Source organism: Botrytis fragariae, assembly GCF_013461495.1.
Source record: "Botrytis fragariae strain BVB16 chromosome Unknown tig00000045, whole genome shotgun sequence".
In the NCBI taxonomy this organism is placed as follows: Eukaryota; Fungi; Ascomycota; class Leotiomycetes; order Helotiales; family Sclerotiniaceae; genus Botrytis; species Botrytis fragariae.
This window is the reverse complement of record NW_023500991.1, coordinates 1388552-1416208: the sequence shown is the minus strand read 5'-3', so window position 1 is coordinate 1416208 and position 27657 is coordinate 1388552. Positions and strand designations below refer to the sequence as shown.

At 42.8% G+C, this 27657-nt stretch overlaps 10 protein-coding genes across 10 annotated transcripts; 7 read left to right on the top strand and 3 right to left on the bottom strand.

Annotated features, from left to right (window-relative positions):
* Positions 1-1118: 1118 nt before the first annotated feature.
* Bfra_003648 (putative transcriptional activator protein acu-15 protein) lies at positions 1119-4056 on the top strand (the record flags this gene model as incomplete). The annotated part of the gene is made up of 5 exons (XM_037334054.1): positions 1119-1318; positions 1453-1736; positions 1797-2394; positions 2441-2798; positions 2851-4056. 5 exons carry the CDS (start codon positions 1119-1121, stop codon positions 4054-4056), a joined length of 2646 nt encoding a protein of 881 aa, XP_037194141.1.
* Positions 4057-4898: 842 nt separating this feature from the next.
* Positions 4899-5351, top strand: Bfra_003647 (putative oleate-induced peroxisomal protein; the record flags this gene model as incomplete). Its single annotated transcript, XM_037334053.1, has 2 exons — positions 4899-4914; positions 4981-5351. 2 exons carry the CDS (start codon positions 4899-4901, stop codon positions 5349-5351), a joined length of 387 nt encoding a protein of 128 aa, XP_037194140.1.
* Positions 5352-6806: 1455 nt separating this feature from the next.
* Positions 6807-7382, top strand: Bfra_003646 (uncharacterized protein; the record flags this gene model as incomplete). Its single annotated transcript, XM_037334052.1, has 2 exons — positions 6807-6992; positions 7029-7382. 2 exons carry the CDS (start codon positions 6807-6809, stop codon positions 7380-7382), a joined length of 540 nt encoding a protein of 179 aa, XP_037194139.1.
* A 764-nt stretch (positions 7383-8146) lies between these two features.
* On the bottom strand, positions 8147-11545 carry Bfra_003645 (putative snf2 family dna-dependent atpase protein; the record flags this gene model as incomplete). Its single annotated transcript, XM_037334051.1, has 11 exons — positions 8147-8254; positions 8313-8463; positions 8513-8698; positions 8751-9630; positions 9690-9868; positions 9918-9951; positions 10003-10127; positions 10302-10403; positions 10464-11131; positions 11186-11384; positions 11454-11545. The coding sequence occupies 11 exons, from the start codon at positions 11543-11545 to the stop codon at positions 8147-8149; spliced, it is 2724 nt and encodes a 907-aa protein (XP_037194138.1).
* A 611-nt stretch (positions 11546-12156) lies between these two features.
* Bfra_003644 (putative nacht domain protein) lies at positions 12157-15550 on the top strand (the record flags this gene model as incomplete). The annotated part of the gene is made up of 7 exons (XM_037334050.1): positions 12157-12622; positions 12810-13262; positions 13314-13898; positions 13945-14056; positions 14114-14280; positions 14370-14466; positions 14539-15550. The coding sequence occupies 7 exons, from the start codon at positions 12157-12159 to the stop codon at positions 15548-15550; spliced, it is 2892 nt and encodes a 963-aa protein (XP_037194137.1).
* A 3380-nt stretch (positions 15551-18930) lies between these two features.
* Bfra_003643 (uncharacterized protein) lies at positions 18931-19964 on the bottom strand (the record flags this gene model as incomplete). The annotated part of the gene is made up of 2 exons (XM_037334049.1): positions 18931-19769; positions 19829-19964. 2 exons carry the CDS (start codon positions 19962-19964, stop codon positions 18931-18933), a joined length of 975 nt encoding a protein of 324 aa, XP_037194136.1.
* A 1142-nt stretch (positions 19965-21106) lies between these two features.
* On the top strand, positions 21107-22435 carry Bfra_003642 (putative zinc-binding oxidoreductase protein; the record flags this gene model as incomplete). Its single annotated transcript, XM_037334048.1, has 5 exons — positions 21107-21229; positions 21299-21321; positions 21382-21498; positions 21592-22157; positions 22230-22435. The coding sequence occupies 5 exons, from the start codon at positions 21107-21109 to the stop codon at positions 22433-22435; spliced, it is 1035 nt and encodes a 344-aa protein (XP_037194135.1).
* Positions 22436-22982: 547 nt separating this feature from the next.
* Bfra_003641 (uncharacterized protein) lies at positions 22983-24081 on the bottom strand (the record flags this gene model as incomplete). Its single annotated transcript, XM_037334047.1, has 3 exons — positions 22983-23151; positions 23220-23382; positions 23454-24081. 3 exons carry the CDS (start codon positions 24079-24081, stop codon positions 22983-22985), a joined length of 960 nt encoding a protein of 319 aa, XP_037194134.1.
* An 857-nt stretch (positions 24082-24938) lies between these two features.
* Bfra_003640 (putative translation elongation factor eef-1b gamma protein) lies at positions 24939-25686 on the top strand (the record flags this gene model as incomplete). The annotated part of the gene is made up of 2 exons (XM_037334046.1): positions 24939-24996; positions 25073-25686. The coding sequence occupies 2 exons, from the start codon at positions 24939-24941 to the stop codon at positions 25684-25686; spliced, it is 672 nt and encodes a 223-aa protein (XP_037194133.1).
* A 507-nt stretch (positions 25687-26193) lies between these two features.
* Positions 26194-27295, top strand: Bfra_003639 (putative free methionine-r-sulfoxide; the record flags this gene model as incomplete). Its single annotated transcript, XM_037334045.1, has 4 exons — positions 26194-26241; positions 26500-26608; positions 26833-26895; positions 26952-27295. 4 exons carry the CDS (start codon positions 26194-26196, stop codon positions 27293-27295), a joined length of 564 nt encoding a protein of 187 aa, XP_037194132.1.
* Positions 27296-27657: the final 362 nt, after the last annotated feature.

Sequence of the window (27657 nt, the reverse complement as noted above, 5' to 3'; positions counted from 1 at the left end):
GCGAAGGTAAGATCTTTCTATAAACCCCGCAAGGAAAGTTACGAGGAGATATAACAGCAGAGCTATAACACTAATCGAATAACCTTTTCTGGGGTAACTTACTAACCTCACGTAGGTAGTTTTGAACGATGGCAATACTTCTTGGTACTTTTAGTCCGCCATGAAAAGTCCGAATTCAAATACTTTCTTTTACCTTGAACCGGTATGTGTTCTTGTTGACGTGCCGGTATAACTAAGTTTCGATAGCGACTGCTAGGTACTTAAGTCGTTGTAGTGCAACGATCGCCAAGAAGAAAGTTGATAAATGTGTGTAGAGATTGGTATCTATATCGATGCCTCTCGCAAATCTTCAAGAATGTACGAAACCGCAAGCCATGCAAAACCAACACATCCAAAATAGGTCACCTACCCAGATCTGAGGAAATCATCATGCTCGTTTGGCCGCTTTGGTGATAGCCAAGGTGACCCATCGTGTTACCTGTACACCCTGTAGTACCGTGCCTCTGTGCGTACCTCCCTCCAGATCATCCCCGCAAAAAACTTTCTCTTTAGTCTGAGGGTTTATGGTTTTGTGGATAAGCCACCGGCCGGTTATGCAGTCAATCATTTTACCACCCAATCACAATCATACGACCGTCAATAAAGTAGTTTGTTATTGGGTGGATGAATGAACACCGACAATGTACCAAAGTACCTTGCCCCAGATCCCTTCTCCATGCCCATTTGTTATAAGGATCCGGCCCTTTCAGTTTAGTTGCCTTCAAACACGTTTATATGCAACCCCTTCACCCTCTTATCCGAGCGAATATTTCTTCATCTAACGACATAGAACATACCTAGAACATCACATACAGGTATCACATCTCCACTATCTCCACTCCATTCACGATTGGCAAATCAGTCCTCTCAATGAATGGTAAGGTTTATCACGAAGCCGCTCAATGTTACATAGAATAATTGACCCCCGATCGCAAAAAAGATAAGCTGAACATACCAGCGTTGAGAGCATATCGGCATCGCCGAAACGTACCGAAACCTATTCTTCAAGACGCAAATAACATTTACCACTTCTTGTTGAACACCACAACACTGAGAGAGGACGGAAAATTATCTTCGAAATGCCCGGAATCTTACCCATGAAGATCATAAAGGTGGGCTCGTCGAGTTCACAAAGTCGTATTGCCCAAGCCTGCGATAGATGTCGAAGCAAAAAGATACGATGCGATGGCATTCGACCATGTTGTTCACAATGTTCTGGTGTTGGGTTCGAATGTAAAACAAGCGATAAATTGAGTCGACGAGCATTTCCTAGAGGATAGTGAGTATAACGGTCTTTCATGCCTACAGTCGTTACCCATATCTTTCTCGGTATTTGATCGTCTAGCATAAAATTGGTTCCTCATTCTCTATGGACAATCTTCCGTACACAATCGCTGACTTGCCGTCTTGTAGTACTGAGTCTCTAGAGGAGAGAGTTCGTACATTAGAGGGGGAGATAAGGGAGATGAAGGAATTACTTGATGGAAAGGATGAGAAGATAGATATGCTCTCCAAGATGCACGACAATCGACGTCCTTCACTCTCTTCAACGTCAACTTCACCTACTGTCGAAAGTCGAAAAGAGTCATCACCTCCGAAGGAAGACATGTTTAAGGTCCAAGCTCCACCCCATTTATTGGAAGGCGATCATTCCAACTTATATTTCATGGGAGCATCAAGTGGGAGAACTTTCGTCGGTAGGAAATCATAAAAATTAAAAAAATCATTCAAGGTTTACCTCGCTAATATCTTTCTAGATATCTGCAAGCGTAAGATCCAAGACAGCGGCAAGTCTTCCGTAGGGTTTGACACAGAAACATTTTTGAACCCCCAAAATGAATCTACCTCGTTATCAACGATTACACCAGCCCCAAGCTTCGTACCCCCACGCTTGTTCTCAGACAAATGTGTTAATGTCTTTTTCCAAGAATGGGCACCATTATTTCCCGTCATACACAAGCATAGTTTCTTGCCTCTATACGATGAATACTCATCGAATCCGCATCAAGTGAAAGACCAACATAAGTTGGCTCAGTTACACCTTGTCTTTAGTATCGCTGGACTCTCCACTGATTGCCCCGATAAGGAACAAACATCATTATGTGAGAACCAATGGCGCACAGCTCTCAACATTATTTTGATGGAGAACAACATATTGACACTCCAGTGTTTGATTTTGGCGCTTATTTATTGCATCCAAAAGGGGGACTATAATAGTCTACAGCATTACAAAGGAATTGCTGTTGGTCTTTCTCACCGACTTGGTTTACATCAAAGTCAGAAGCGATTCCCTTTTGAAATATTGGCTGCTGAGACGAGAAAGAGGGTTTTTTGGACTTTGTATACTGTTGATTGGTAAGAACCATGCTAGAGCTTGTATTGCAAAGCTAATCTTCTATAGTTTTTCTGCTTCCCTCCTTGGCCTCCCTAAATTGTTAAAGGAAGACGATATCTACGCGGAGTATCCCTCGGATATAGATGATGAACATATGAATGAGAAAGGATATCAACCTATGCTTCCAGGGGAACCTACCAGAATTTCTAGTGCTCTTGCTCTGTTCCGATGCTCACGCATCCTGTCTAAAGTATTGGAGCAAATTTATTCCTCAGCTACAACTCACGATTTATCGTTGCAAACACTTTTTGCTCTGGGGGCTGAATTGAACGAATGGTCTGATAATTTACCAACTCATCTGAAGCTTACATTCGTTCAAGATAAACCATCAACAGATATCACAGGCAGTCGATCAGCTTTATTGGTAAGCCAAACAATGGCGTGTGGATTTTAGTTTCACTCTAACCAAATAACAGTCTCTTGCGTTTTATTATATTCGATCATTGATTCACCGCCCTGCTATTGGTTCCTCCCTTGGATCTAAAACTTCACCATCCGTCATTGCCTTGGCTGATTCCAGCAAACATCTCATACAAATCACACAGCTTCTTGAAGAAAGGAATATGACTTTTTCATTCTGCACAAATAAAAACGCAATGCTTACGTTGTGTGGTCTAAGCCTTCTGTATCAGGGTCTCGATATTAAACAGGAAGGCAAGTTGATGCAAGAAAGTCAACGACTCGTCAGAACCGTTATCAGATTCCTAGAAAAGGCCAATGCTCCTGGTGCGGCCGACTTCAAGAGACTTGCGTCGTCTTTAATTACTTTGGACAGTCAAAGTCTAGACTGTAGAACCAAGTCGGCACTATTACGCACTTCTTCGGCCATGTCTGCCCCAAAAGTTTCAAAGCCAACACCACCCTCCTCCATCGTTCCGAGAAAAAATATGCAACAGCAACACCCATATATGCATATCAGTGCTAGCATGAGCGAGAATGACATATTAGCACAACAAGAGAAGCTTCGACGAGCTACATTACCAAATTTATACAATCACACTTCGCAAAACCAGACTTCGGCTCGATCATCCTATGACGGAACAAGGACCGATTCTCCGATGACCAAACGCGAAAATCGCAGCTCTCTTTCCCAACTATCAAAGCCTCGATATAACACAAATCCAAAACCACCGAATTTGGATTATTTATCCTTGAGCAATACGCCAATTACATCACAACAATCTTCACCAACAATTTCGCGCACTGCTCCTCCAGGATCAAGCTCTCATAGCTCTCATCTAATGTACAGCAAGATTGATAATCAACAAAGTGAGTGGGCTATACTCGCTTCTTTGGAAAGTGGTGAAAGCAACATACACAGTGCTATCTATGGTGGACCACCGCCTAGTCTTTCGGAAACAACTCAAAGTGCTCCTTCAAATTCAAGTTATGAGGATTGGTCTTCAACTACCTTTTGGGACGATATGACTTCTACAAATATTCACGATCCCTTGGCAAATCCCGGACCTACACAGAGTGTATTGAGTTTTAGTGGGGAGAGTCATAGTTCTGGTGACGAACTATCCACTAGTGATCTTGGAATGAGTGGAAACACGCAGTACTTACACGAGTCGTTGCCACATTGTGATGATTACATACTTCAGCTCATGCAGTATTCCTAAGCATTCGTCTTTTTTAAATACCCTTGGCGTCTTGTTAGTCTTATTATGGGTTATGGGAGAGGTTATGCTGTGTTGTGTCTTGAGAATACCCATATGAGTGTGAGATTGGCGTTCAAATATCTGGGAGGGCGAGACTTACAATTTGATACTATGAATGGTCTAGCGTGGTCTGGGCTTGAATTGGTGGTTGTTACGGCGTTTATGGTTGATACTTACGTTCGTTACTATTCGGCGTACTTGTATCACTCGATGCACTTGATTCGGACCTATTTGCACTTATATGCTCATTTCAACTTTGATAGATTGGTACCTAGAAACTAGACATAAATAACAAACTAAAATTCAAACTAGGCTCGCTAAAATTCAATGTGTTCCTCGAAATGTCTAGTCGCTCAATACTCTAACATGAATGGTACATGCACCTCGGCCCTACATATATTACCCACGAAAACTACATGACACTAAAAGTTTCTACTTTCCTAAATAGTCCAATTCATTTCCCCACAGTCCCAACCGGAATCTCAAATCATAAATTTCCTCGTGAATTTTGCGCATGTCATGAGCTTCCCCGGATTTTACCGAAACAAGACTAGTTTGGTTCACCGGACCTCGGTCATTATCACATGCTAGTGTGGATGCGACCCTGCGACTCGTGAACAACCGTTACTGCTTGCGGACTTCATTTAAGTACCTTACTCCCGTACCTGAATTTGTTGATAACAGTTATATCATTTACTACTCAGCGAATCTGCAAATCTGTTGGAATTTATCGATTGATACATATTACATCGCACAGTTGAAACAAGTTAAAACTAAAGCATATTAATACAACAATTACAATCATGTCTCTCAAGAACGGTAAGCTCCTCCATTCTCCAACCCTACCATTCCAAATCATCCTTTTACTAACCCATCAACCTGCAGACGCATTCCCCTCCTCCGCAGCCTTCGATGCCATCTCTTCCTCTCTCGAATCATCCCCCACCGACCGCGCCGACGCCATCAAACAAGGCAACGCCGTCTTCGCCTTCACTCTCAAGAACAAAGCGGGTGAAACAGCCGATTGGCACATCGATTTAAAAAAAGAAGGCAAAGTCGGAACAGGGCTTGGTGAAAAACCAACAGTAACATTGAGTCTGAGTGATGAGGATTTCGGAAAACTGGTAGCAGGAAAGGCAAATGCACAGAGACTTTTTATGGGGGGAAAACTGAAGGTTAAGGGGGATGTGATGAAGGCGACGAAGATGGAACCGATTTTGAAGAAGGCGCAAGGAGGTGTAAAGGCGAAGTTGTAGATGGGTGGATGCTGGTGTAGATGGGGAAGGGGACGGACGAGGATTGAGAGCGCGGTTTTGCTACGCTTTGTAATGTGGGTTTAGATGTCGAGTCGATAGATCTGATGTGGAGTGATGTTCTGGGGCAACTTTCGACCGGCAAATACGAGAATCGGCTTGGATAGATTAGTTTTGGCTTTTGGTAGCAGGATAGAATGCGTGCGGATCTGCCGGGTGAGAAGACTTGGCTAGTGGAACCGTACTTGATTGACGCCTTCAGATCTTTAGATAGGGAATAGCAGATGTGTTATCATTTTTATTTTGTTATTCTACTATTGTATACAATTCTTCTAGATAGCATGAAGCTCGATGCGTTGAATTTTGCATAGTTTGCTTGTTTTACACATTTACCTACCTGCTTCTAAACACTATAATGCGTCTCGGCTGATAGCAGGTCGGATCGAGTAGAGTACAGATCGAGTAGCACCTACGATGTAGGTCCTAAATGCCAATATGACATCCTGTCTAGAGAGCTAATCTATGGATGTGTAGGATTAAGCAATCGTGGCCTAGCGCTCTCGTTTATTCTACTGAATAAATGGCTAAAGATCGTTTACCTACCTATGACATGGTGATTTTCTCGCTACCTCGAAAGAAATTTTCGTTGAAAGTGATCTGGATATCACATTTGATCGACTGTCACTTTCGATCAACTCAATCTTTCAATCTTTCAATCATGGAATACCCCTCATCAGTGGATGTATTTACAATTTTTTCATCAGAAGTGAATTTGAATACCACTTTCAATCATCACTTCAATTAATCCAATTTTCCTGCTCATAAATAGCCTTCCCCCTTCAGTTTCTTTTCACAAAACTTCTTCTCTTTTGCACAAACAACCATCAATTCATTAATTCAACTGATTACGGTTTGTATATACAACTCATATATCTTTCATCAATTCGAGATTGAAGGAGAAGTTCTTGAACACCTGGGTTCTTCTCCAATTCGATTCAAGTTTTTTCTGCAATCAGGACCTCTTTCTTTCCTCGCAGTTTTACCTTAGTAGCAAGACTAAACCTCAAAGAAGGCACCTCGATAGTCTCTATTTCTTCCAATTGCCAAGCAAGAGAAAGATACATCCAGTAACTGTCTCTTGAATTTCTTCTAACCGACACCCTTCAAGTGGCGCTATACGTTAGTGAGAACGTTGGAGTCTCGAATATTTTACCTTATCCTTATTGCTTGTTCATTGCATACTAATGCTGGAAACGTGATAGATAGCATGGCTTCAGAAACTCCGTTATTGCTCGGCCTTGATCGAGACCAGTGACTCTCAACCTTTTAAGGGGCACTATCCAGGAGTCAGTCAGAGAGAATTACCCTATCGAGCTAGATCGGCCATGGGAGACGAGGCCAGTCCTTATGCATTGGCTAGACAACCTGCTGCACAGACTAACACCAGAGACTCTCAATATGCTCACCGAAAGTCATAGGCAAAGAAACTGGCGTCAGGGAGATGTTGTCAGAAATAGAGGTGCTGCACGACCTATTGCTACAAGAGCAGCACGTCATCGTGCCGCTGTTAGAGCTAACAAATTTCAACCGCGAATCAGATTGAACCTTATAAATAGGGAACCATCTCTACCAGCAGGGACTGGGGTACCGAAAAATGAGATGCGGAATCCTCACACATAGTCGGAGTTGTCTATAGCCGCACAAGCAGCGCGCACTACACAAATATTACGGGCTTTTAGCAGACCGACTGATGAATTGAGGAGACGTATTTTAGAGCCGGAAGCGGCGAATAACGGATTGTGGACTCAGGTCTCAGAGTTCGCGGAGGCGGAGACGAAGCGAGAAGTAGAGACCGATGGATTGAGGGGACGTAAGTCAGAGTTGGAGACGGCGAATAATGGATTGACGGCCAAGGTAGTCGAGCTAGAGCGCGCTGCAACTGATCAAGCAATAGAGAAGCTGATTTTGAAAGATCGCACTGAACTGCTGGAGGCAACCCTGGCCACCAGAAACAGACAGAGGAGACGCGAGTAATGGATGGGTTATGGGAGAATGAATCGATTCGGTCGATGGAGCTTTGACAAGTTTATTTCGGCATTCATAGGGACTTCAATTATTGCATGGCTGGTCATTATGGTTGCTTATGAGGAACAAAAGTCATGACTAGGTGGGTATATCACGTGGTTCGCTGGGTAGAATTTCTGCATTCTGTCCCTTCAAGGATTGCAAAGATTACGACAATATTACGCACAAGAAGGAGATTTTATATCATACAATGGATTGATCACATCGAGGGTTCATCCACGGGAGCCTATATCATTGAGTTAGCTCATCTATTAGTTTAGCTTGCAATCAATAAAAGTGCTTTTATTGTTAACCGAAAATTCAAGATTCATTACAAATTTTGCATTTCTCAGTTGAAAACTCTCTTTTACCCCTCGCTTACTCAATTTTAGCCAACGAATAATTGTATCACTGCGTCTACTACAATACATTGGACGGTAGATATAGCCAGGCTACGTGGCTCATCAATAGCAAAATCATCCCAGAGTGTCCACAGATCTCCTAGACTTATCAAGAAATAGAGTATCGCAGCCTACCTCGACGTTTAAACACAGCACAGATCCTGAGGTTGTTTCACAGTGAGGCAACACAAATAATATCAAGCTTGGCGATATTATAGATTTGTGCGACTACTTAATGGAAGCAATTATTCATCCTAAGCATTTTAGGGAAACTCGGACCTCTACGCCGATGCATGATGGAACTTTGTTTGTTTGAAGACGCAAAGATTTGATTCATCCACCATTGGATGTGCTTGTAGAATCATCTGGAAGCTCCAATTCGTCTCCGGTCCACCCCATTCTTGCATAATCCAGCTTCCTCGATTGTCGAGCTTGAATACCCTTTATGATATTAGTCATTTGGTAATTATTGAGGATGCAAATGTTGTGGTTAACGAACCTTTTCCACAGTATCCTCTACAATATATCTGAAAATCTTGACATCCCTATTTTGACCAATTCTTTGAACCCGAGCGATCGCTTGAGCTTCAACCATTGGATTCCACTGTGGCTCCAGTATGTATACATAATTGGCGACGGTAATGTTGAGACTATGGATTTTAGTCTGCAGAATTTACTCGGGAACCCAGAGAAACATACCCCTCTGCCCCTGTCCCAGTTGTCATTATGAGTATCCGTATAGTTTCATCTGCGGTATATCTTTGTAGGATGTCATATCGTTGTGCACGGGTGCAACTGCCATCGATCCGTTCGAAAGGTAGCCCGCAGAGCTTAAGATGATGCCCAACAAGGTCTAAAGATGTAGTCCAACAGGAAAATATGATACTGATATCGTGTTAGTTCTGTATTTACACTGGGCAAAGCTGGTACAGGGTACCTCTTCCCTCTTGTCTGATTTCGGGTTATATCCTTCAGCAGTTCTTTCATTTTGGAGGCGATCCCAGTGCTCTCGAATCTGCTTGATGTTGTCAATGAATAAGCCTTGCGTGTGCTTCCGACCTCATCGGCAAAGCAAACATTGTTGATAAGTATCTGGCTACAAATTGAACAACGTGAGTGAAAATCATCTTTATCTGGAATGAGGGAGTTCCTGTATCTTGAAACACAATCAAAGCATAAAAGATGTCCACAAGTAGTGAAGCGGCCACGATGGATGACACTACTGCCGAGGCCTTCGATCTCTACATTGCAATCGTGGCATCTAGACTCCTTTTTCTCTTGCAGTAGTCCAAGGGCTTGCTCAGGATCAAACTGCGTATCAGTCTGAGAAATCGAAGAACATCTCTTGAGAAATGTGCCATGATTACAAATTCGCCGCAGTTGTAGTTGCAGTTGGAAGATTCCAAAGTAGCCTTTTTTATTCCTACCTTGACTATCTTGTTGTTTCACGGCCTGTATTTCCTCTCGTTGCGTCAAATCATACAGCGACTTTTCCTCGAAAGAGAAGTAGACTGGCCGATGTACCTCTACTACACTTGGTAGGTTTAGTAACTTTTTGGTACGTCGTAAGCATATTGAGTCGAGCAATGTTCGAAGATTGACAGCTCCTTCATCCTTTTCTTTCAGAAGTGGATTTATGATGTGTTTCCGGAACACTGGAAGTTCATCTAGGGGCGAGGAACGAACGAAAGAAACCAACGCCGCGAGGTCATCCAAACTGTTTTGAATAGGGGTACCTGTCAGACACCATCTTATGTTTGCAGAAAGTTGACTCATTGCTCGAAATAGCTTCGTCTTCATGTTGCGAATCCTATGAGCTAAGAGATGGTAAGTGAGCAAGAAACCTACTACAGCTTGCCGGACGTTGATTAACTACCTTCGTCAAGAACAAGACGGAACCATTCAATACCATAGACTGGACTTTCTGGATCTAGTGATTCCGCAGAGATTGTATCATATGTACTCAGTACGATATCCGCATTGATCAGGGGCTTACGGCTTGTCTCGCGCCCACGACCATGGTATATGTTAATGTTCACATATCCCCGACAGTGTCTATTGACTTAGCTTTAGTCTGGATGATTGAGCCCAGGTGATATCTTACTTGGCGATTTCCTCTCTCCATCCATCGATGAGTACTGATATCTAATCAACTGGGAACAATTTATGAAAGCAAAAGGTAGACATACAAGATGTTTGCACAATAACGAGTGTCGATCTTGAACGAACCTTGTATTTGAAGCTTTTGTCGTGCTCAAAGCCTCGAGGGGAACTATCAAAGAAGTCCTCGGCTTCTTTGGATGTCTGCATAATACTGGCAAGTACTGTCAGTGTCTTTCCGAGGCCCATGTCATCGGCCAAAATTCCCCCACCACATTCGATTGGACTATCGCCACGTTTATGACCTGATATTCTGTGCTGATAACTCCGATATAGTTAGAATAGGAGAGGCCACGGTCTTATAACAACTTGATTAGAATCGACTCACCAAATCTGGTTTTCGTATCTTTGCGGAGTCCACAAAGAATATTCATCGGGAATTGAACCAAATTCCCTCTGCGCTATGAAGTCTAGTGCTTCTGCTTGGTGTCTACTCATTCGAACTCAACGATTACTAAAGGCAGTCTCAAATAAAGGGCAAATAGCGTACTGCAGAAGGGGTGTTATTATCTTGATGTTTGCCTCGATTCTTTTCAGGTTCTGACCCCTTGTCAATGAATTCAAAATCTTTGTGACCTTCTTGTGAAGTTTTGGTTGAAGTCGATTATCCTCCTTAGCATCTATATCGACGCCCAGAGAATATTCGTTTGACGAATTGATAGCAAGTGGCCGTTCACTTTCCATAATCATGCTCCTAGGTGCCTTATCGAACGTCAAGAAATGGGGGTTTTGATATTCGGCATATTTCTCGATTTGTGTCGTCTCAGGATGCTGCAAGTAAAATTTTGCGGTCGACAACAGTGTACCAACGGCATTACATATATTTTTAGGACCAGCCACTGTGACATCAACATAAATATACATCTTTCTCTCGGCTGCTAATTCATGATTGAGTTCAGCTGTTGAAGGAAGTGTCTCAAAATGACAACCTAGATTCTTCATCTGGCAAAGTACTCGGCCGGTCTTCTCATTGAGAATTGCAAAATCTGCATGGGAATCTAATTCATCAAGAGCGGAGGTGGTTAGACAAACAATCTCACTATCAGACTGAAAGCGAAGCTTGAACGAGGGCGCATCTTTTGAGTTAGTGTCGATGGCATTACTCCCAAAAACCTCCTGTGTCGTGGTATCGAGGAGCTTAGTTTGTATGTTATGAATCTGATTTTTCTCAGTAAGATTTTCTATTTTAGTTCTTTCTTATGAAGCACTTACAAGCCCAAAGCATGCTAGATTGCTATATCCAGAATCATTCCGTGTTCCTATATATGAATTGGATAGTGAGATAGGGGGCAAGTCGAACTCTGGATCAGCAGCGAATGATCCGCCATGATCAGAGTTCTCGTGGCTTTGAGTCCCTGAATGGAACACAGGATCTCTCTTTGTCTTTTTGTAGGAATGAAAAGCCCTAGTCCTACATTTTTTGTGTTAGCCACCAAGTTATAGGTTAAGTATACGAACTTTATGTCCCTTTTTAACTTACGGTCCATCCAGATCAAATGAGGGTTCGAGGATATCAGGTAGACCCCTTTTGTTCTCTTGATATGAATGTGCCTCTACATTGGAAGAAGACATTGCTGTGATTTATCAATGAGAAGGCGTTGTGCATTGTTATGATTTGGATGCACAGAACGAACTGACTACCTGGTATGTAATAACGAATGGCAAAATACAAACACTGTTCAGCGGATTTCAAACAATTGAAAAACTGGGAGCATGTGGTTTTGTAGTACAATGCCAATGAATGCTGCGCCCCGACGAGGCAACGAGGCTCTGTTCAGATCACATAGCTTGTAAAACTGCATATGCAGGAAGTTAGGCTGACTCTTCCATGAGATAAGCAAGTAACTTAGTCTTCGCAGTCATTGATTTGTTTTTGTGAAGGATGAGTTGCAGTACGGGGCAGTGCGTGTTGAGTTGAGACCAAGTTGTTAACGTTCTGGATTCGTGAGACGGGCAATACTGAGGTGCAGAATACGTCAGCCACATCCATCAACCAATTGTGGCTAAATCATGAATCTTACTTCTCGGATTTATTACACGTCATTTTTTCCATCCAGGTCAATAATCTGGACTGCATTTTGAAAATGAGAGGAATTTGTATCCTTTAAATCAACTTAATTAATCAAATCATTTGGAACGTTGAATAGTTTTCAAACATTGACAGTTTCTTCGACATTCCAGGCATGGCCGACTCGTTTCAAATTGCGTTGGCAAGCTTCAAAAAACGGTTGACCCAAGAGGAACAGTTGCGATTTCAAACCACAACTCTGGACGAAGTGAAGACCGCCATACTGAAGATACAAGATGACCAAAGCCGGCGTAAAAGCATGATGAATCTCTCTCGTGTCAAAGCCTTTATCGAAGCATTTGAACAATATTCAAATGTTGTCGAAGTTTTCCTCAACACATCTTCAGTGTTGTGTTTCATTTGGGGCCCTATGAAATTTTGTCTTCAGGTTGCAAGCTCATGGGCCGAGTCTTTCGACACACTATTGGACGCATATCAGCAACTTGCGGAAAACATACCTCTTCTCGAGCAATATGGTGACCTATTCAAAGGCAATTCGTATATGGTTAACGTACTTGCGTTGTTCTATGAAGACATGCTCGACTTCCACCGAGCGGCTCTTAGGGTTTTCAGCAAATCAAGTAAGTGTATTCTACAACCTATCATCTAACAATTTGTTTGAAATTTCCAAACGAAGCGTTACTTGATTTTAAGTGTTTGAGATTATTCGAATCCTCAAAATACTAAAAAGGATTTCTTGTTTGTAAATCTCCGAACATACTGTTGCCCCGTATCCGACCTTTTAGGGTCTGTTCGCTTACGTCTCAGCGTGGAAACAAATATTTAGGGCGACTTGGAAAGACTTCAACAGCAAATTTCGGCATATACTAGAGAGTCTAGCCCGACATAAAGCTCTAGTAGAAAGCCAAGCTACGATTCTTCAATTCGAAAAGCAGCAAAAAGATTACACTAAAGCCGAAACTTCGCTTTCAACGATCCAAGAATCAATTCTTCGTATTCAAGAATACCAGAGGGAGCATCTTAACCACAAAAAGCAGTTCGAGACTATCGAGAAGGAAGATAACAAGCGTCAACGACTAGCTTTGCTAGATTGGCTCGCTTCCACCGATCCGATACCTGACCATGAGTTCGCGGTCTCTATGCGAGCCGATTATCCCTCCTCCGGCAACTGGGTTTTGCAAGAGAATAAGTTAAAAGCGTGGCTTGATCCTCAACAGTTAACCGTCCCACTTCTCTGGATTAATGGTATTCCCGGAGCAGGTAGGTATCATAGAGTCGCATAATACTAGCTTTATGGGCTAATTGAACTAGGAAAAACCATATTGGCATCCGTGATCATTGGAGAATGCATGAAGAACAGCTCATCGTCGACAATATTCTTCTACTGCAAATATGACGATAAACAAAGAGACACTTTCCTAGCTGTGGCTCGAGCTATGCTCTCTCAACTGCTGAAGCAAAACGAAGTTCTTCTACCTTACCTTTATAGCGAGTGTATCAACAGTCACTCTGTTTCACTTGTCTCGCATGAAATGTGTACGAAGTTACTCGAGGTGTGCTTTGAAACTGTATCTAAATCCGAAAAGACGTATGTGATAATTGACGGGCTGGATGAATGCGAGCCGGTTCAGCGGAGACTCTTGCTCTCTACTCTGGTCTCTATTGTGCAAAAGACTTTGTATCCAGGAATGCTCCGCTTACTGATTGTCAGTCAGAACGAGCCCGATATAAAGAGACACCTTCGGCAATGCTCAGATTTACGTTTGTCGAGCTCATGTAACAGATCTGATATTGAAGTCTATTCTCGAGTGTGGGCAGAGAAAATACAGCAGAAGTTTGTTGTACCAGATGATACAAAGACATACATCATAAAGGCTGTGTCTGAAGGTGCAGATGGCAAGTGCTCCCCAGTACCCCACTGTCTCGATCTAACCGGTCTCAGGGATGTTCTTATATGCAAAGCTAACCCTAACTAATCTTTATGGGCAAACATCTCGTGAAAAACTATTCGAGGAACTTCGGCCGGGAACATTTCCAGTTGGATTTGAACAAGCGTGAGCGAAAGAACCTTGGAAAAAGATCGAAATTGTTTATCATTGCTGACAATTCAGATACTCGAGGATTGTGTGTCGAGTGTATCAGAACCCCAACGAGTCGGAGCGAGCTACCGCAGAAAGATTATTGGGCTGGATTTCATGTGCTAAGCGTCCCATGCGATGGCATGAAATACAGGCTGCAGTATCAATTAACATGGATGATGAGGATGTGAACTTTGAGGGTGCGTCAATTGATCGAACCCCCATGCCCCTGTATGAAATCCATGATGGGATTATTTGTCTTGTTTCACGACCAAGTTGACCTTTTAAGACCGCCAACTACGGACTCATATTCAGGATCTCTGTGGGTCTCTCGTGGAAGTCCTTCCAGGGGACCGAGTGCAACTCGTGCACAGCACCGCGAAATCGTACGTTAAACATATATGACACCATGTACTGGCTGAATATTTCCAAACATAACTGATGAATACGAGAAATAGTTACTTGGTTGATAAGAGCCATGTAAGAATTATTATAGAAGAGCAGAAACTGGCAGTAATGTGCCTACGCTACCTGCTTTTCCAATGCTTTGACCCGACTACACCTGACAATCAAATCCATCACTATGTCAATGAAGGTTATTATGCATTCCAGGAATATGCAATTGTGTATTGGGTTGATCATCTAGAGTCTCTGATTGAGCAATTATCACCATCGGACCTTGAAAACTCAGAACAATGCGACCTTGGGTCCGCCATTGCGGAATTTTACGAGATTTTTGGGGTGCAAAGCACAAAAAGGTCGGATGTCCTCTCCTTCTTAGAAGATCGATGTACTCATCTTGTTGGGTCCGACCAACTAGACTCACTTCTTCTTCTGCTGAGCCACACTAGAAAAGTTCGGGCCGCTCAAGATGAACTTACAGAGCCAACGGAGTTAAAGATCATCCTCGAGAAAGTACGATCCTATTTAGCCAAACTGTCCAAATCAAAAAACTTAACGATTGTGGAAAAGCAAAAGCTCAATACTTATTACGGTTCAAAATGGATCAAATGTCCTCGCCATGCATGTTTCTACTTCCATGAGGGGTTTCCTGACGAATCTATTCGTGATAAGCACCTTCTACGACACGAGAAGCCCTTTTTATGTACAGATCTAAATTGTCTGAGAAAACATTGGGGATACAGTACCGAGAAGGAACTCAAAAGACATGTGCTAATAGAGCATCCCGATCCAGCAGCTTTCGGGGGGAAATTTCCAAAGGTCAAGAAAGAACCAGTGAAGCATCAATGTGATCGATGCGAAAGCTCATTTACAAGGTCATCAGGTCTAAAGATACACCAACGGAAACATGATGGAATAAAACCATTTAAGTGCGAATCTCCTGGCTGTTCAGCGGCATTTTCGAGGAGATGGGATCGTGATAGACATGTGAGGTCTACTCATTCAGGAATGGGAAATGCTAGTGGATCGCAATCACCACAATCTACGCCTGTTCAAAGTCTGCCATAGCCGAAGTGTTGCTCGACAACGAATTTGAACGAGAGGCCCTGAATAACTTTCCTTCATGGAAAGCCAAAGCTGACAGACAAAATAGCATCAACAATCTCTATTCTTGACCGAAGAATCTTCTGTATATTGTATGACGAGGTTAATAGGGTGGATAGTTGAAAGCACGATTCATAATACCATCATTCCATCCCAGATCCGCATTCGAGTGGAGACTTTGAGATACGCAGCTCCTTTTATGTTTGCAATTTAAAACTTGATACCATTCGGTCGGTATATAGCCATAACTATAGTATTGTCTTCACATCTGAGCCTTACTTGTTTGAGTAGTATATTTTCTCAGTGTTCATCGTATGATTAACATGTCATTCGTCATGAGGCCACCCTTAGTAATGATAAAAAGATGGAAACAGCATTGCGATTGCGATGCGACGAATTTCTTAGATTTCGTGAAAGAGAAATGATGCAAGGCGTTTTCCGTGTTTTTTATCCACTTTTGCTAATGTCAAATAACCAGACAGTGCTTTTTGGGGGTTCCTCATGATCGTGATTAATAAATAACGTGCCTATCATTAATTCTGAAATGTTAAGCTACATCATTTTCCCTTGAGGAAAATCTACTAGTAGCCATATTGTTTAGGGTTACCCTAAATTCGATCATTAGTAAGCAACAATACGAAAAAGATCAATAACCTCAATGCTATAGAACGTTTTATCGACGAAGAGATTCTGAATATGAGATAACATAGGTAGTACGACGCGACGTTATAGGCTCAGAAGATTTTACACGTGACTGTGTCACGTGTATATCATCAAATACCTACCTTTGAGGCTCTTCTATTGATTAGCAAGGGTTACCACGTGCTGAACGAGCGGTGCAAGAAAAAACAGGCTCTTTGTTGAGTAGTTGTCGCTTGATCCTCCAATACATATCGTCTGACGGAAGCGACTCCACCGAGTGGCTCCGTCAGACATGATACTTTCCTTCTTTTGGATTGTGCCCTCCACTCTTTTTTGTGTAAGTACCGTACTGCGATCGCTCACGTTCGAGATCACGTGCACATAGCTAGTATATATGAGCGCTTTACGAGCGCTTTGCTCCCGATTTTGTAGTTGTATATTCTAAGGATGTATTGTACCCTGCTAACGCAGTTCTTCTAAGGCAAAGTGTCACAGTTTTTTCGCACACGGTGTGGCCCCAATTTATTGCCACAAACTATCTGGAGACTAGGCACGGTCCACAGATATAAATGGCCTGGCCGAGTCATAATCACGTGACACTACACAAGCTCTAGCAAGCTGACTACACATTATGGTGGTTTTGATTGGCCAGAAGCTTGGTTATATAATCCAAATCACATGATCAAAACTATGCACTCGTGAGGGAGGGAGAGAGGGTGCGCAAAGCACGCCCTCTCGCCCCTGAGTGCGCTTAGATGTCTTCGCTATCTTGTTTCAGGCTCTGTGTGCAATCCGCACGCAATATAATAAGAAACAGAGGAGCTTTCGGTGTTACTAACGAAGAGCATTTTGTCACATGTCGCATAGATCTTTGAGAAATCTCAAATTTTTAAATAACGCAGATTTCCAAAGTGTTTTTAACTAGCCGGAAAGCTTTTCATAACTTCAGGTAGTCACCACTTGAAATGAGCATAATGGATCATAGATCACGAGACCAACAACCCAATCACAAAGCAAACTCGCTGATTGGATGTGAATCTGGGAAAGACATGACACTGCATTCGCTTACTTGTCTAATGCCTGGAATAGCCAGCCAATATTCGTGTGAATAAGCAGTACATTTCATAAGCAGCTCTGCTTGAATGGTTTCCATATTGCAATGATACGCCTTGCCAACCAGTCCTTCCACCCGTTGATTTTCCAGACGTTCACCCATAGGATGGTTCATGCCTGACGAGAAATTACAAGATACTATTTTCAACACGCTTCTGCGTGTAGGCGAAGTTGCTATAATATTCGCCCATTTGAATAGCAGAGAAAATAAATTCTGTATGGGGAGAATTCAAACAACCTAAAAGTACAGCCCTACTTAGGTTGCCAACACGTTATGAGGCTCCCTATTGGGCGCACATTGCAATTTTGAAGATGTAGTTCGCAATGAGAGATGCTTTTATTGAGACCAAACATCGCTTAAATCTTTAATGAATCGGAAGGGAGAATTTCAAGTCCCGTATTGACTGTTCCTGCGTAGAAAAGCTACCAGTTGAGTGTCGTTCAGCTCAACATCATGTGCCAACACACGTGATGCAACTTGTTAGTGTTTGTGACATTGCAAGCAAAAGATCAAATTACCATTATATTAGTACCCCAAATTATTGAGGTATGAGGTGAATAATATGAGGTAAATAATTGTAAAAATATTTGCAGCCCAGAATAAAATTGTACCAGTTTAAAAACGTGACATCGGACCTGAGGTCTACAGCTATGCATATGCAAGACGGAATGGAACGCGCCTACTAGCTTACTTTCCCGCATCAACTGAATAAAATACCACAAGTAAAATGCAGCTCCAATCACCTCATAATCTCCCCTCGTAGCCAGAGGAGGGGTAGGCATCGTCTTATCCCCCGTCTCGCCCATCATCCGCTCTTCAATTTGCTCTGCCGATCAGTGCACACGGTATCCATTGCTCGAAGATATGACTAAGGCCAAAGGAACCCCCATCTATCACCAAGGTTCTCGAAACCTGCAAATGCCTTGAATTCCAAGACCTGCGCGCGACTCTGGGCCGGACACAGCACGAGCGCAATTTAAGCTGTTTCTGTGCAAAGACAATTCACTGGAGTCGTCAAGCTTTAAAGCACCAAGAAATGCCACCAAAGAATTATCACTGATAATGCATATGCCGAGTAAATGCTCGTAGACCCAGTATCTTCTGTCCAGACCTTGAGAGTCATCGTGGGCTTCCGGGTCTGGTTAAACACACCCACGAGCGTATTGGCGCTTCGTATATTATCTGCTAGTATGACGACCATCATCTATGGTCTCATATATTTTTGTGGCACTCGGGCCTTATCATGAGTTTTCCGTGTCTGAACCTTTCACGAGTCGCGGGGAGATGGTACGCCACGCAAATGCCCCAGATATTACGAGTAGTATACCATATTATCAAGCGCTGTAGTGACAGGTGAAAGCTTGTGGAACAGGATGAAAAGGTCGAGTACGTCCACAGATAGTTTTATTGCTGACAGCAGTTGGTGAAGATATCGGAGAAAGGTCTTTAAACACGATCCCTTCCAGCCACGCTATACCATCTCAAGAGATCCATCCCGGAAAAGAGACCCTGCTGCAGTGAGATCACTGACACCCACATAGATCAAAAGACAATATCCTCAAAAGACTTCTTCAACGACCCTGCAATACTATCCCTTCTTAGTCCCAGCCCCCTCAAAAAGTGGCGTCTCCTCCCTCAAGCTCCTCCAATAATCAGTCGACCTAAATAACCCCTCACAGCCCCTAATAACCCACGCCCATTTGCTCGCAAAAGTTTCAGTAACCTCCCAACCGCTCTCATCCCATGGATCTCGCCATACGATAATCCCATTTCTTCTCCCCAACTTCGCACTTTTGACTCCTCTCATTTCTCGACACAGCTCTACTTCATCAAATTGATTCTTCTTCCGCAGCAAATTATCGCGTAGCTGAGGAATCGGTAAGAGATCTATCCATGGATGATGAGGAATCTCACGTTGAAGGGGTGTCGGGTGAAGAGATAAGGGCAGGGAAGATAGATCAATAGTAAAGGATGTGTGTCCTGCTGTAAGATCCACGAAGAATCGAGAGCATGCTGTTCGGGCCATAGAGGAAGTTGTTAGACTGAGAGTTTGAGCGTTGGCTATGAAAGCTCGGGTGGTGTTAAATTGGATCAATGTCATTGCGTTGTCTGACGACGGGGATGAATGGAGGTAGTTCTGGTAGACGCGGGTGGAGAAATGTAAGAGGAAGAATTGTGTTTCCGGGGAGTCGGGTCGACATGCTTGGATTAAATCGATGTCTTCAATATTAGTTGGATTTGTGTGTGCAAGAATTTGTTGTGGGTTTATTTGTTGTGCAGTAGTTCTATATGATTCCAGGGCTTGATGATCACCATGCGAGAAGTGAACATGCGGTGGTAGTGGAGTAGGAATTAGAGCGGAATCTCCGTTGCGGAGTTGGGACCCCTCTTTCTTTTGTACTTTAGATTTCAGAAGCTTCCGCTTTCCTATAAGTTACCCCCCGCATTAGCCTACGCGTAACGACCGGATAGTGAAGAAGCCTCACTCGTGACTCTCTGATTCAACCGATCTTGCATCTTTTTTCTTCGGCGTTTGTCAGTTATACCCGTCCAATCCTCTTCCAAAGATAATATGCCATCCTGATGAGGCATAAGCTGCAAAGGAATAAGATTTTGCTCCATATTTCAAGTCGTATATATCATATGTATTCGACTGACTTCTTCATTCCTATCAGATTGTAGTCCAAACCCAGGTTTCTGTAAATAATATGAATGGAGGGTAGTGCTGCAGGGCTTCAGAATTGATTAAATATTCTGCAAGTCACTGACTTACACGCTAGCTTGACCACTTTTGAGTTTGCCTGGAACGCTGCATGAGGTTAGAACTGACTACTGAGGTACGAAGCATCATAAATGGTGGTAAAAGGGTCTCAAGGCACGGCCCAAAAACAGCGAAAAATCACAGAGATCGAAATCATGGGAATTGCCCAAAGCTCATGATTCGCTCAAGGCCTAATTGACTTGAGGTCTGTGGATCTCTCCCCGCGTACACGTACTATTTCCAGAGCGTACCGCATAGGACCGTTACTCGTATCATTCAAATAATGTATTAAAGTTACTCATTACGCCTTATCGGGACATGTAAAGAAAGTTTAGTTTCGTCCTTACACTGATAGGTGATATCGGTCTAGCATGTTCAAGCTGGGGTTGGCTACCTATGATCGTTAATAGGAGTTTCTCGATTATTCAATTAAACGAAATCTAAGAAGTTTATTCCAGAGGAAAATACCAGTCACAGTCAGTACTTGAGATCTTTTCTCAAAAGTGACGCCATTTCTCCAAAATGATCAATTGCAAATTATATAATCTTCAAAGTTTCATCACGAGAATATGGGGAACAAATGTGGAGTCGTATCCATAAGGTTTAAGCTAATGCAACTGACTGACAACTAGATTTCGCCTCCTGTTTTAGCTAGGAGGTAAGATTTATCTCCGCGCGATATAACTCCATAGTTTTTTACAATATTCTGATGATGAAGCATCACGCAACATTTGAGTTGCGCACATATGCGGCGTTCTAGAGTTCAAGGTATCTAAAATGATTACAAAATTCAAGAAACTAGTTGAAGTGCCAGTTTTTAGTAATCAAATATTGATATAATGAAAGCAAAGGTAGTGCAGAAGAGATGGATTCTCAGGATATAAATAAGAAAGATTGTCGTTTAATTCTTTCCTTCGTGTCTTTGCATACCTAGGTACTCATCACATTATCAAGAAACTTCGACCCTTCAAAATCCCTTTCATCTCAATTTTCCTACCTAAACATGGCTCAAAATAAAGCAGCATGGATTAAGACTTCGGGCGCAAACCCCCTGGCTATTGATGATGCCCCTATGCCTCGTCCTGGCCCGGGAGAGTTGGTTATTAAGAATTCAGCTGTGGCTATCGTATGTTATTACAATCTTTTTTTGGTGTAGATATATAGATTCCATCGCTAATTTTTATTCAATGAGCAGAACCCTGTGGATTGGAAGATACAGTAAGCTCATTGTGCCAGTAGTTCGGCTTGTGAAGTAGGAAGAATCCTAATAAAATATAGGGATCATGGTCGTTATCTCAACAAATATCCGTTCATCCTAGGGGAAGATACTGCCGGTACAGTTGAAGCTGTCGGCGAAGGTGTTGTAGGTTTCCAGAAAGGTCAACGAGTCATTGCGTATGTAAATCACTCCAGGCAACTTTCAAACAGCATATTTCGGCCCAATTCGGTGCATAACGTATTATGAGACCTAACAAAGCACACAAACAGGCATTGCCACGCCCTTATGACTCGCGATCCCTCCAATTCCGCCTTCCAAAATTATACTCTCGTCACGGAGAAGCTCACTTCAGCACTCCCTGATTCTCTCTCTTTCACACAAGGAGCAGTCCTTCCACTTGCTATTTCCACGGCATCAGCAGGTCTCTTTCAGAAAGATACTCTAAACCTTCCCCTCCCTTCCGCCACGAACAAAATTGAATCGGGCAACAAAAAGTCAATCCTAATCTGGGGAGGAGCTTCTTCCGTTGGAGCCACCGCCATTCAACTTGCCGTCGCTTCAGGATTAAAAGTCATCACTACCGCCTCCTCTCAAAACAAAGACTTTGTCGAATCACTTGGCGCACAAACCGTAATTGACTACAAGTCCCCCAATGTCGTAGAAGAAGTAGCAAATGCACTTCGCGGTAGCCAAATCGCTGGAGTATTCGACGCCATTTCTGAGACTAGGAGCTTCGAAACGGTGCACCAGATTCTAGAGAGCCTGAATGTATTTCCCAAGGTTGCGAGTGTACTTCCATATGACAAGCCTACGGAGAAATTCTCGCCCAAGTATGGTACGTATTGGCATCTGTTTTGCCTTTTGAGGAGCATTCTCTCGACTAACTTTTTGATTTTTTGTCTTTTAGTCACCGCTTTCACGATTATCCAGGAACCAAATGAATATGTTGGAGAAGCTGTTTGGAAGAGGTTTGTACCAGAAGGTTTGGCGAACGGAAAGTTGCAAGCAAAACCTGAACCGTATATTGTAGGTCATGGATTGGAGGAGCTTCAGAAGGCATTGGATATTCAAAGGAAGGGGGTTTCGGCAAAGAAAGTGGTTGTTACCTTGTAAATTTAGTTCTTGACTGAGTCGTATAGCTTTCAAATTTGGCCTTCAGAAAACACAATATGAAAGCAGCGATCTGAAACGCATAATACTGTTATTATTTGAAGAAAAAGTTTGGTGTTAAATTGCTAGTAGTAGAGGAGCTTAACTCCACCGATTTGAGGGGCATATCTTTTGGGATGTAGCTGCAGATTCCTGTTGACGACACTAAAAGTTAAAACTATCCTGTTGATGAACAATGAAGAACTACGTGAAGTGTTCAGAATGTTGTATTACCGACATTCACTTCACCACTTCATTATGTCTAAGCATTGAAAATTGAAAATTCGATTTAACACTTCGGTTCTCTATCTTCACTCCGATAATTATTTGACCTAGTGACCTTATGCACAACGCTCATTGGCGAACTCTCTTCAGTCTTAACAACACAGCTGGGCTCTTCAAAGTTTCACTCTAACATTGCTCGGGATATAAATATGTTAAAAACTACCTGACTATTCATCATTCGAATCATCTAAAACTAAACTATCAAGCCCCTTCACCCCACCAACATCTACTCAAAACCCAAGCTTTGATCCGCCAGTGGAAGCTCCTGCAAAGTATGGCGTTTCAAAAACTGCTCTATAGTAACATTCTTCACCTGAGGATACTTGGAATTATCAAGATTACTGCTATCTTCCCCCAAATACGCTTTCCCGTTTGTGCACCAGAATGCAAATCCTCTATCACTTTGGTCAGTTTTTTGGAAGACCATACGTGGAGATTAAGATTGTGATGTGGAACTACTCACAGTGCCCCCCATTGGGATGTATCTTCACCATGTGTATTTACGGCTTCTTGAAGTTTCTGTTCGAGCTCATCTAGAGATCCATGAGACTTGAGATGAAGTGGAGTGGAATAGACATTTTGAAAGAGCGATTGGAGTTCGCGAGGGGATTTTCGATCCTCCAGGACTGTTATTTCCTCTTGTCAGTCTGTTGTCTCAAAGGAACCCGAAAGTGGAAGTGGAACACGAAGAACATACATCTGAATATTCCCACAGCATTTTCATCCAATGCAACTGTGGCTGTGTAAGCTGCTGCGGTCTGATACGTAGTAAATTCCCACTTTTCGTCACCAGTTCCCCAGTATGAGAGAGTTCGAGAGGAGGAATCATATAGCTGGAAAAATTCCGCCCAGAAAGTTTCCATCAATGCGCCGTTGAGAATGTTCACTCCCTTGACCGTTTTCTTGGTAGAAAGATATTCGATAATCTTCGTAGTTGGTTTGGGGAAGAGGTGGATGCGTGAAGATGGAATGAGCGTGTGGTCAACAGAGAAATCTCCAGCTATGTAGCGGGGTACCTTTGCCGCTTCACAGGCATTGATGAGGTATTTTTGTCCGTTGGTCATTACCTCTGTCGAGGCAAAATAACAACATATGACGACAGAGGTACCGGAAACGAAGTTTTGGATTGAGGCTATGTCGTCGTAGGATCCGGTCACGATCTTGATTCGAGGATGGGTGGTCAATACTGTGGGAAGTTTGGATGCGTTGCGACAGTAACCTTTGATATGGACTGATGGATCAAGGAGGAGAGATTTGATTATACATTGAGCGAACTTGCCGCTTACCCCGGCAATGCCTATGGTTTTTGCTTCAGAAGAGGACATTTTGGATGCTTGAGATGTAGAGAATTTGGAATCTTAGTATCAAGGTATCGAGCAACGATGTCTATAGTTGGGTATAAATATTAAAAATAACAGTAGACGGTACCTACAGGTAGATATATACTATATAGTTCCAAAAGATTACAAACCAAGATATTCTCAAGAAAGAAAAAAGCTCCTTTCTCTCTCTCTCTCTCTCTCTCTCTCTCTCTCTCTTAGAACAATGAAAGTATTCCTCGGATTTATGATACTTAACCGAATGATTCTACGTGATGATTTGTAAACTTACAGTATTCATCTCGCATTTCAATATTTACATAATACTAGCGTGGTAGGATTGTCAGTCGCATGCATTCGACTAATTTAGCGACATCGTTCCAGGAGGCTAAATCCGGGCACTAAGGATTTTAGTGTTTTTCGGAGGTTCCTGCGGAACATGTAAGCTACTGACATGCATGAATTTTTTTTCCAAATCGTGCACTTCTATAATTTTACTTCAAGGTTATTATTAGGTAGTTAGTTGAACTTGTTAGCGTGGGCGTAAACCCCGGCACATCGAGCTTGTTAACTCCGGGTATCCAAACCTCAGAAAGATGCAACGGAAACCATAGTATAGAGAAGTCGGAATTAGTAGAAAATGCTTGGTAATAGTTGATAACGGTCAAAAACTCAACTGCAAATCCAGTGTCAGTATGAAGAGAGCAAAGAGAAAAGGGTATAAATAGAGTTTACTTCCCACTTGGAGGAGGGTAAACTCAACATTCAGTACTTAGATTCACACGACGAGTTGGCAACGCGGCGAATTGACAACAAGATCTTAGAGCACTTTCCACTCTATCACTTATTACCTCTAGCTCAAGATGGCATCTCTCGGAACCGTGTACTCATACCCCAACAACCCCCGTACGATGAAGGTTAGTCAAGAACCCAGAACTCCGAATACAGATACCTTATACCATACCCTTGATCTAACATACCACCTTCCATATCCAAGCCGCAGCCGCCTTCAACAACAAGACCATTGATATGTTCCCCGACTTTGTCATGTTTGAAACCAACCGAACTCCCGAATTTCTCACCGACTTCCCACTTGGTCGTGTTCCTGTATTCAAGGATGCCACCTCCTCTTTCAAACTCTTCGAATCGGATTCTATTGCCCAATATGCTGCCGAATGCGGCCCTGCCACGAACCAATTACTAGGATCAAATATCAAAGAACGTGCGACCATTCGTCAATGGATTTCTTTTGCTAACAATGAGATCTTTGAACCCATCACTACGCTCATCTTTTGGAGATATGGATTTGTGCCTTTTGAGAAAGGGGCAGAGGATGGAGCCATGGAAAAATTGGAGATCGTTTTGAACGTGTTGGAAAGTCAGTTGAGTGAACACATGTATGTGTCTGGTACGCATGATATTAGCTTGGCGGATATCTCGGTTGCTGCTGCTTTGTATTGGGGGTTTGATCAGGTCATCGATGTAGAGATGAGAGGCAAGTTTCCTAAAGTTGTGAGATGGTATGAGAAGGCTATCAAACATCAACATCTTAGCCCTTTCTGGGGAGAACAGAAGTTTGTTGAGAAGAGAAGAGAGGGGGAGAATAATTGATTGGGATAATTAGATGAATATGTAAACAGTCAATAAGTATGCACTAAATTTTGATAGAGAGGAGAACGGAGCAATTGAATAGCTTGTCTTGAGGCTTGCGACTCGATTTAATGAGATATCAAGACTACTAAAATAGTGCGCAAGAGAGTAGTCTTGGTCAGTTGGACTCCAGCTGGAGGAAACAACCGGCACACCAAATTTTAAACTCGCCAAAATTCGAAAGTCTTTAAATTCAACATCATTTCGAGGTCGAATAATACCGTCAAAAAACATTTCGAATATACCTAAGAAAATACCAACCATAAACTGCAAATCTTTCTACATTTGTATCGAGACAGTAGTTCTAAATATCGAAAAATTAAATTCACAAGAAATATTAAAAATATCCTAATTTTCCACCCACCAATTTTCACCTTCCCACACCTCCACATCACGAGACCTCACGCAATAAAATTCCACTCCCAAACGCACAGACCACCCATCAATCTCTGTTCCTCCCCCTCACATATGCAAAAAAAGAAGCGCACATTTACATACGATTTTGAGTTCAACCCAGTTATCCTCACTAGGTATCCAAGCTTTTCTCCCTCCCGCCTATTCCATTCTAAATCCCTTTTTTAATTCACGCTCCAATCCCGAGCCGAGCCGTCCGAGCAAATCTCCCGAGCGGAACGATTCACAATGGTAGGTACAGCTAAACACTCCTCCCATGCCAGAACTAAAGACCACGAGAAAAGCATATCCAGAACTTAATCGCATCTAATCGCATCTAATACCAAACCAGCAACTAACACTCCATTCCCAAACCCACAGGTACACGCCGATTCATCGACTTTCAAAGCCGATATCAGTAAAGCGGAAGCTTATGCGCAAGTCTTAGACGAAGCGAGGGGATTGATTGATGGACAGAGGAATTGGGTATGTAATATTTTTCTCTCCTTTTATTTAGTTGGGATTTGGTCTCGCTTTGATGTGTTGATATTGAAGGAGTGAGTAAAATTGAGTGAGTAGACACTAATGGGATATAGGTGTGGTAAATATTCAATTTTTTTGAGTCGTCATATCAAGTGACATGATATGATCTAGTCAGATGACATGTGTAAGAATGATGAATGACGAAATGAAATAGTAATCTTTCAAACGCAGCCTCACTACTATGGCACGCATATAAATCTCTCCCCTCCCCCTCTTCAGAGGTGAACTGGGCCGGTTCGATTCCCTTTCCTTCCCTTCCCTTCCCCAAATCATCAACTTACCCATTCCAGGATTCTACACCCTCGACCCCTCCGCCAAGCCCTCCAAGCCCTCCCTCATCCTCGGTCCATTCCAAGGAAAAGTCGCTTGTCAAACCATTGCCTTTTCCCGCGGTGTATGTGGTACTGCCGCTTCGACTCAGACGACACAGCTCGTTCCCGATGTGGAGAAGTTTCCGGGTCATATTGCATGTGACGCCGCTAGTCAGAGTGAGATTGTCGTGCCGATTGTGGTGGATGGGGTTGTGAAGGCGATTATTGATGTGGATTGTGGGGTGAAGGAGGGGTTTGATGAGGTGGATCGGAAGTGGTTGGAGGAGTTGGCTGGGGTTTTGGCGGAAGGTTGTGATTGGTAGTTGGGTGGAGATGCGTAGAGAGTTTAGGAGGTGAGGTGTTGAGCCTGTCTATATTTTCTTTGCAATCTTTGGAAAGAAGTTGAATTGTGTTGCATTATTGCCCTGTGTTGTATATGGATATAGACATTAGATGAGAGAAACATGTAGCACTTGCTGTACATCCTACTTCCGCCGGCAGGCAAATCTGCATGGCGAGCAGAAGAAAAATCATCTTCGAGGAAGAAAAATTCCAAAATTTCAAAATTCGAGGATGCCCAGATTCCGAGCAGATGATGGTTAGCAATGCCACCGTCATATTCTTTCTCATACCAAATCAAGTTATAGCAAGAATCCGGTATGAATGAAGAACTAATCTGCCACTC